At 45.1% G+C, this 9,510-nt stretch overlaps 1 protein-coding gene across 1 annotated transcript; it reads left to right on the top strand.

Annotated features, from left to right (window-relative positions):
- Positions 1-372: 372 nt before the first annotated feature.
- LOC120286494 lies at positions 373-9,510 on the top strand. Its single transcript, XM_039298734.1, has 4 exons — positions 373-673; positions 5,944-6,006; positions 6,095-6,210; positions 8,920-9,510. The coding sequence occupies exons 1-4, from the start codon at positions 419-421 to the stop codon at positions 9,266-9,268; spliced, it is 783 nt and encodes a 260-aa protein (XP_039154668.1). The 5' UTR covers positions 373-418; the 3' UTR covers positions 9,269-9,510.

The following is a 9,510-nucleotide window of genomic DNA, read 5'->3' as shown; positions in this document are numbered from 1 at the left end:
TTGGTGGGTAGTATTTACAGGGTACTGGGTGATGTCCATAAATTAACTTTGCCATCATTGTCGACTGTGCATCCTGGAGGCGCGTTTGCTTTTGTTGGTCTAACCGTGCTGTTTCAATCCATCCCTGCGATATGGTCATCGGGTGATTTTTGTAATCACTCATGGTTGTTGTCTAAGTTGCTGTGAGGGCTTCGCTTGGTTATTCATTGTTGTTTTGCTTCTTTTAGTGCTTTAATTGGTAATCTCTTCAGTTGAAAACATTTGGGCTGAACTTGCACGATCTTATGTGTCATGGTAGCTTGAATTGTCCTCTGCTATATATCATTTATTGCTGACTATTGCTGACTTACGCATTTCGGCACAGATTGCAGGAGAGGTTCACACGCATTGAACAGGATCGACTACCTATTAGATAACCATGGCATTACAAGAACAGTTGAATAAATTCAAGAAACAGCAGGAGAAGTGTCAATCCACTCTTACCAGTATTGTAGCCAGAGCAGGAAGCACGAGTACTCCAGCAAAGCCCATGCCTGCACCTCCTGTTGGTGCACGAGCTACATTGCCTGCTGTCAAGTTCTCAGATGATACAGAAAGACTTAAATATGTTAGTGGTATACGCAAAGCACCTGTAGGAGCTCAGATGAAGCGCGTCATCGACTTGTTGTATGAGGTAATCTAAACTTCTCTCTGTGTGCAGGCGCTTGCAATTGTGTGAGAACTCAAGTTTGGTTGTATTCTAATGACGGTTGTTTTTTATCACTCTTATAATAGGTACTAATGATTATTCATATTTATAGCAAACCGAATAAGTTCTGGAACTGTTGGCTTGTCTCTGCCATTGATTTACTCAACGTAGGGTAGGATGCATGATGTGGATTTGTCACTAGTCGGAGTTAGAGGTCCATTAATCATTGAAATGGAGAATTAGTTGAATCTCCCTCAAATGTTGTGTGATGGTACTTACTAATTGATTGATGAATGTGGCTTTACAATAAGGGTCATGATTTTTCGGGAGCAGTGATATTTATCAGTATGATGGAGGACTTGGGCAAGGTGTTAGTAATTCCAGAGTCAAACAACAGCCATGGACAAACTGAGCACCTTTCTTGAGTGCTAGCTCATTGAATGGAGGCGGTCTTCCAAAGTTGTCTTGGTTTAGTAATGGAATAATTGACAAGCAGCTTTGCCACCTGTTGCGCATAATTCCACACGTTTTGAGTCTTTGGCCTTCTGAATTAGATTGCATTTATTGCACCAGAAGTCCCTGGCACCCGTCAATGGCATCAATCTCTCTCATCTAATTCTCTATTTGCTGTGTGTTGTTTTGTCGCGACATAAATTTCGAGTGTACCACCTAAGTTTACGCTAATGGATTACTAAATCTTTAAATTTAGTTCGGGCTCTCTCAAGCTCATACTAATTTGCAACTTAAAATTCAAATATTTAACATGTAAAAGATTATTATCTAGACTAATCGATTTACGGTAGGTCGATTAGACACCTAAGTAAAATAATGAGAGAATTATTTTACTCCTACGAACCAGAGACTAAGGATATGGAGACTTGATTACACTAAATTTCTCTAATGCCCTTTCGGTATCATTCTTTTTATTTTCAAAAATGTTTTTGCATGCAGCGTGGATTTATTTTAAGCTAAATCACTATCACACAATGGGATGATCACACGGATGCTCAATCATCATTAAACACTCAATCAAACAAATTACAAAATAAATAAATAAACACGCAAAGCAAGCAATTTTTTGGTTTTTCTTTTAATTAGAACTTTATCAATAGACACGCATTGTTTACCCGCCGGCTACCGGCCGTACGGGAGTTCCACAGGTATCAAAAAAAAAAAAAAAAACACACGCATTTAACTACATGACATAATTTTACTAACAAACTATTTCTAATTAAATGAACCTAACATGCAAACTAAATGACATGCACCTAATATTTTTGTGTTTTTTTAATTCGGAATTAATAAAAAACCTAATTTTACCAACTAAAATGTATGTTCATCTAATTTAGTTTAGTAATTAATTTGACTTAAACCCTATCCTATCTTAGAAAATTATTTTTTTAAAGAAAAATGAGATTATCTAAATGTGCAAACATTATTTATGGGTCTTATCTAAAAAATTCAATCCTAATTTATTTCAAAAATCATCTATAGGTGCAATCCTAATTTACTAACACACTCCGATGCAAAATTTGATATTTTTATGTTTTTTAGTATTTTTCCAATATAAGCAACTATATCTAAACAATCAAGATTTTCATCAATGAGAATTAAAATAACCAAAAATAATCCGTTGTCTCACAGGTTAAATTAACGGTTATTTTAACCCTAAACATCACAACATAAAGTTCAAAATAATTAAAAATCTGATCCGAAATCTTACGGATCAAATTAATAATTATAATGATTTAACAATTAAAATATTATCAAAATACTCAAAAGTTAATATAATTTTAAAAAAATAATCCGACGTCTTACAAATCAAATTAATAATTATAATAATTTTGGACAAGGGATAATGCCTATAATATTAAAATAATTAGCATCTACATACCATGCTCCAATAATAATGAAACTTAAGAAAAAAAAATTAAAAAATAAAAATAAAAATAAACTACCCAGGGGACTCAACACGATAGGCTTCGGGCGCGATGGTGCTGTTGGTGGAGCGGCGGTGACGCGTGCGCTTGGACGGAGGGCTGAGCGACGGCGGGCGGCGCCCGGGAGAGGGAGGCGTCGGCAGCGGGCGCCAGCGACAAGCGGAGGCGCAGCAGCAAGGGCGAGCGGGCGCGACAGCAGGGGCGAGGACGTCGGACGCCGGGCGGAGTTGTTGTGGTGGCAGGCGAGCGGGGGCGGCGGCGTCGCTGGCTGCAGGCGCGGTCGTCGCAGACAGGCAGAGACGGAGCGGTGGTGGCCGGGAGGAGCAGGCGTCGGGCTGAGATGCGGTGCTGGGCAGAAGGAAGCACGGCTACTGGCTACTGGTGCGGTTTGATGCTGGCGGGTGCTTGGGCAAGGACGGCGTTCGCGGCGGCTGCAGATCGCATGGGCTTCGCAGGTTGCGGGTGAGGCGAGCAGGCGGGCGCGACCGGCGAAGGGCTTCAGCGGGAGGGAAGCAGCAACAGCGGCGTCGGGATCTAGCGGACGAGCGGCAAGTCGCGGGTCACGAGCGCCAATGACCGGCACGGCGGAGCAGGGCTGTTGGCGGTGCTGCGGGTGAGCAGTGGAGGCAGAGGTCGCAGGTGGGGCGTCGGACGATGGCTGCAGCAGCGCGGCGGCCTCTGGACAGCAGCAGCGACGCGGGCTCACGGGCGACGGAGGGTCCCGGCAGAGGTGACCAGCAGCGGCGATGGGCGTGCAGGTCGCGAGCTACTGCAAGTCGTTGCGGCGGTGGCTGGCGTGCAGGCGGAGGGTGGGTGGAAACGTTGCAAGCGTGGCGGAGGTTAAAGCGGGTGCTCGCGCAGCAGGGGACACCGGGGTGGAGGTGCAGGCGCGGGCGGAGACGATGGCTGCAGCAGCGTCGCGGCCTCTGGACAGCAGCAGGCGAGGCGGCGTAGGGGGTCGACGAGGGGCTGCGAGGCGGAGGGCAACGAAGAAGACAAACAGTCCCCTGCGTTTCTTCTTTCTTCCTTTTCTTGTTTTTTTCTCTGCTCTCACGAGTCACATCTCTCTCACTCGACGTCACTTCTGTGCAGACTTTGAGAACACTTCGCTGACCTTTTCTTTTTTTTTTTCTCCCAAACAAAGATGAAAGAACTCTTTTTTTTTTTTTTGCGCCACTATTGACAAAGGGAAGGGTAAAGTTTCGTGGGATGAAGTGTGCCTTCCTAAGAATGAAGAATGATTGGGTATTCGTAAGTTGAAAGACCGTAACAAATCAACTATACTTAAATAGATTTGGATTCTTTTCACAGACAAAGAATCCTTATGGTGTCGTTAGATTTACTCCAATTTATTAAAAATGGACAACTTTTGGATCTCTTCCTCACCTTCTGTTTGCTCTTGGGCTTAGAAAATAATCTTACTTCTAAGAGCAGAGTTTTAGCTATCATTTCTCTGGAAAATTGGAAATGGTCTTTCGGCTTCCTTATGGTTTGATTGCTAGCTTTTAGAGGGCTCGCTTGATCAGATTATTCTGCATCCTCTTATTGAGATATCTGTCTTCCAAAGCATGCAGTAGTCGTGGATCTCCTCTCCCCTATGGGAGATTCCTTCGGGCTTTTCCTTCAAAGCTTGGGATTCCCCATTCCGATTTCATCCTCTACTCGGGATCGTTTCTTATGGAGTCGAGACCCCTCCGGATCCTTCTCGGTGGCTTTTGCTTGGGATTGCATTAGAACAAAAAAAAATCGGTTGCCTTGGGCTTCTCTTATCTGAAACTCTAATATTGCTCCTAGATTCCAGTTTAATTTGTGGCTGATTATGAAGAACGGATTGCCTACCTAGGAGCTCCTTCTCTCTCATGGAAGAATTGACTTTTGCACTTGTGCGTTATGCAATGAAGTTCCGAATTCCATCAATCACCTATTTTTTGACTGCTATGTCTCAGCTTCTCTTGCTTTCTTTTGGGCAACAAGGTGTAACTTACCTTGGCGAGCGAGACTGTGGGCGGAGAACCTATCTTGGGCTATTAAATAACCTATCTTGGGCTATTAAATTCTTATCTGGTAAAGTTTCTTCTACCATATTGCTAGATTTTCTTTTGTTGCCTTATGTTACTTGATTTGGAAAAAAAAAGGAATGATATTATACTCCGTGGGGAAGCCTTGGTCATCTCTGTGTTGAAAAATCACCTGATTAAAGTTGTAAACAATGTAAAGGAGAAAGCACTTACCTTCTCAAATGTTCTAGATATCCCAAGAAACAAGCGTCTTCAGAAAAAACTGGGGCTTTGATCCCTCCATTTTCTCAGGCCGTCCTTCGACTCTATAGGTTGCTCATGGATCGTGTTCTTGCTTCTAGTTACTTCAGCTCTCTGTTCTTTGTCTCTTCATTTTTGAATTGCTGAGGTTTCGTGTTGGCTGTTGTGACTTCTGTTTAAGTGACCTTGTTGGTCGCTTTTTGTTTTTTCCTGTTTTTGTTTCTCTTTGCCTTTGGCTCTTTCTTCGGCTTCCTTCCACTCTTTCTACTTACTTTAGTTAGAGTGTAAGTTTTTTGTGCGGCTTTTGTATAGTTGTCCAAAGCTATTTATTCATTACCTTTACAAAAAAAAAAAATTTTCTTTTTTCTTTCTTTTTTTGAATTTCGAACTCTAACAAAATGAAGGAACCACTCTCACAATTTTTTTTTTTGCTCTGAATTTTTTTGAATCCCACCCCCCTCGTACGAGAAAAGGTCCCCTTTTTATATGCAACGAAATTGAGCCCCTATATGGAAGAAGCAGAATTTCCTTTTTCTTTTCGATTGCATCTCGCACGATAAGGCGTAATCTTCACAATTTTATTTCATTTTCTTTCCTTTGTTCATGCCCATCAACAATTAAAAAATCTGATTTTTTTTTATTATGTCGAAAATGCATATTATACAAAGATCAATGCCAAATATATATCACATTTGAAATATTATATCAAAACCTTCCAATTTTCAACGAAATATACCTCTCTGTATATATCGTTTGAATATATCAAATGCGCCTAAAATGATATACTATGCAATTCTTTTTTTTAGGGGTTAGAATTAATCTCTAATTTGTATGCAAAAAATCAATGATTGGATTGCCAAAATTTAGGTGTCAATATGTTTCTTTCTTTTTTTTGTTCTTTTTTGGGTGCTTGCCCCTTCATGTCTTTCCTTGTTGCATCCCATATCCCTCCATTATTACTCTTCGAGTTGGGTTAAACATTACCAATCGATGCTTAGATCAGAGACCTAGTACATATTATCTGAATGGTCTTCATTAATTGAATGACTGTTTCCAGACAAGGCTGGCGCTTACACCAGAGCAGATAAACAACGCATGTTACGTTGATATGCTTTACAAGGTACACTTTCCTTGGAAGCTCCTCTGTTGTATTATATACTTTGCTTTCTTGAGGTGATGTTTTGGTTTTGGTTTTTTAATTGCTTCAGTCAAGGCATGATGTGAAGGAAAAGAATCAGTTACAAAAGTTGATAAGAAGCTACACGGATGGCATTAAGGTCATTGACCTTAAGGTTGCGTACCCAACTGTGATGGAGGACTTAGGGTGCGTTTGGGAACCACTTCCCAAAGCCCCTTCGGGGTCCAAAGTCCTTTGGGCAAAAAAAAAGGCGTTTGGGAAAAAACTTTGGAAGGCACCTGGACAAAATGCTAGCATTTTTAAGGCTGAAAGCCCAAGGCAGGGGGGGACCTGCCTTGGGCTTTCAGCTTTCTCGGCATGCCCACGCGTTCTTTGTTCACTCTTTTTTTTCCAAAATTGTCCTCATGAATTTTTGTTTTTTCGGTTCGTGCCCTTGGATGAAACACTGTTCATCTTCTCCGGGCCGACGCTCTGAGGGACGCCGCGACCTAGCGATCGTCGTCGGAGAGTCGGACGACCTCCGCGAGTCGCGGCGTTGCCGGCGACCGTCGCTTGCCGCACCGTGTGACCTCCGCGGGGAGCTCGCCGAGGCCGCGCGACCCATCCGGTCGCGGTCTGGTGGTCGCGACCAGATCCGGTGCCGGAGGCTCGGCGGCGACCAGATCCGGGTCGCGCGACCTTGCCGCCCCCGGATCCGGGTCGCGGGCGTCGCGCGACCTCCCGCGACCTCGCCGCCCCAGATCCGGGGCGGCGAGGTCGCGCGACCCCGTCGCGACCCGGATCCGGGCGGCGAGGTCCTCCCGCGACCTCGACGCCTCGGATCTAGGTCGCCGGAGGTCGAGGCGGCGTCGCTCGACGCGCGCGGCCTCGCCGCCCCCCAGATCCGGCGTCGCCGGAGGTCGAGGCCGCGTCGCGCGGACGCGCGCGACCTCGCCGCCCAGTCCGGGTCGCCGGAGGTCGCGACGGCGTCGCGCGACCTCGCCGCCCCGGATCTGGGTCGCCGGAGGTCGCCGGAGGTCGCCGGAGGTTGCTGACGGCCGCTGCCCTCGCCGGTCTTTTTTTTTTTTTTTTTTAATAATTTTTTTATCACAAAACTCATTTGTAAATGTGTAAATTCCCCAAACGCTATTTTGCTCAAAGCACTTCACAAAGAGCTTTTAAAGTACAATTTGCCAAACACAGTTTGCATTTTGAAAAACATCTTTAAGTCAAAGATCTTTGCATTTTCCTAAAGGCTTTACCCCAAAGTGGTTCCCAAACGCACCCTTAGGCTGCGTTTGGTTCAGCATTTGCAATGGGCTTTGAGTCCAATGCAAATCTTTGAAAGCCTAAAGCTATTTGGGAAAAATGCGGTTATGTTTGGTAAAAAAATTTTGCAAATGGACTTTGAGTTGAACGTGCATTTGGTAAAAAACTTTTGGAAAGGGCTTTATGGGTATTATATTTTCTTTTCTTTTTTTTTTTTTGGAAAAATCAGCTAAACCCTTCGCCGGACCGGCGAAGGGCTGCGGCACGGCGAGCCGGATCTGCGCGCGGCGGCCGTTGGCTGAGGTCGGGCGACCTCCGGCGAGGGTCGCGCGACCCGGCCGAGGGCCGCGGAGGTCGCCCAACCTCGGGCGACCCGGGGTCGCTTCGACCCGGGGGCGCGCGACCCGGGCGACCGCCGCCCGGGTCTCGCGGCCGCAGCGGCGGCCCTTGTCGTCGCGCGACCCTCGCGAGACCCGGGCGAGGGCCTCCTGCGGCCGCGAGACCCGGGCGGCGGTCGCCCGGGTCGCGCGGCCCTCGGGTCGAGCGACCCCGTCGCCCGAGGTCAGCGACCTCCGGCGGCCCTCGGGGTCGCGCGACCCTCGCCGGAGGTCGCCCGACCTCCAGCCCGGCGGCCGCCGGCGCCGATCTCCAGCTCGCCGGCGGCCGTCACCCTTCGCCGGTCCGGCGAAGGGCTGCTCTTTTTCATTTAAAAAATAAATAAATGCAGGGGCAACGGTGGGTTTTCAAAAAACTTTTGAGGGTAAAATAGGAAATAATATTTTCATTAAATGGACCTCCAGCATTCCGAAAATGCTGAGAGCTTTCAGCATTCCCAAGGGGAAACTTTCACTTGAAAGCCCCTTGGGAATGGTTGCCAAACACCCATTTTTGGGTGAAAGGGCTTTGGGGCTTGGATGGGCTTTCTAAATGCCCATCCAAACGCACCCTTACAGGTATATCTACTTGCTGATCACGTACTCCTTGGTTCATTGTGACTCAAGTCTGGTTTTCCTTTTTCTTTTAAATAAACAACTACGATAAAAGGCAGCTGAAGTTAATTTGCTAGGCTAGCACGCAATCTGAAAGTGGTTTAAAAATATGTCCTTGAAAGTACCGTGTAGTCTTTATAGCTTGACATTTGATTGTTGCTGTGGTTTATGATTGATTTTTGCATTTCCTCTAATGTTCTATATTTACAGGGTAATAAATTGAAATGACTGCTGAATGAATGTCAGAGTTCCTGCCATGTCATTTTACCTTATGGAATTGATTGGATTGTTGTTCTAGTTGACTATTGGACCTAACGCACACACTTACTAACATCAGAACTCAACCAGCAAAATGGTGATAAGAATATTTCATGCTTTACCTACATTTCCTATCGCTATTGGAATAGTGAATTTTTTCATTTGTCAGCGATATTGGTATTATGAGGAGGTTCTTATCAGAATCTGAATTAATGTGTTAGGTCTCTATCGTCTTTTAATTTTAGTTTCTACATAAATCATAGATGGGAAGTCCACTAATGAAGCATTTAGTATACAGTGAAGCTTAAAAAGTATATGATTTTCGTTTTCGTGTTGGTCCGGGAATGACAAATGGAGTTCTTTGTTATGCTTCTTGATTTCTAATGCATATATACAAAAGTTTACAGGCCTTGAAAGCTGCTGGTCAAGTATGGCTCCTATCGAAGTTCGACTCTCAGGAGGATATTGCCTTCCCGAATGATCCCAAGGTGCCCATAAAAGTAGATGACGATCTGAAGCAACTCTTTCGGAGAATCGAATTACCTCGGGACATGATTGACATCAAGAAAGATCTCCAGAAGAATAGGATGAAACCGTCAAAAAACATGACGCAGAGAAGGCTTGCGGCCCAAATCCATGGGATTTCACAGAAGCCCAAGCTCAAGAAGAAGAAGCGCGAGATCAGCAAGAGGACGAAGCTCACCAACGTTCATCTTCCTGAACTCTTTGAGAATCTCAGAGGTTCCTGAAGGAGGGAGACGCCGGAGCTGTCCTCAGCAAACAAATACCAAAGGACTGCTTGGAGGGCGATCTTTTTCCCCGTGTATCTTTGATTGATGTACATACCGCAGGCTTGTTTTTAGATCATTGATCTCGACCATAATTTGAGGTGTACAGTCAAGAGTTCTTAAAGTCAGATTCATCCAAGTTCAAAGGAGGCAAAGAACTTGTATTAGAAAGCTCCTCAATCGGATTAGATCCGCAAAGGACC

This window comes from Eucalyptus grandis, chromosome 8 (genome assembly GCF_016545825.1).
Source record: "Eucalyptus grandis isolate ANBG69807.140 chromosome 8, ASM1654582v1, whole genome shotgun sequence".
Classification (NCBI taxonomy): domain Eukaryota; kingdom Viridiplantae; phylum Streptophyta; class Magnoliopsida; order Myrtales; family Myrtaceae; genus Eucalyptus; species Eucalyptus grandis.
The sequence above is the reverse complement of the archived record's forward strand: the minus strand, read 5'-3'. Positions and strand labels throughout refer to the sequence as shown.

Excerpts from the sequence above, each read along its gene's own strand:
- LOC120286494 (XM_039298734.1), top strand. The coding sequence starts at position 419 with ATGGCATTACAAGAACAGTTGAATAAATTCAAGAAACAGCAGGAGAAG. Across the intron at positions 6,007-6,094 it reads ACGTTGATATGCTTTACAAG|TCAAGGCATGATGTGAAGGA; the intron begins GTACACTTTCCT and ends TAATTGCTTCAG. Across the intron at positions 6,211-8,919 it reads ACTGTGATGGAGGACTTAGG|TTTACAGGCCTTGAAAGCTG; the intron begins GTGCGTTTGGGA and ends TATATACAAAAG.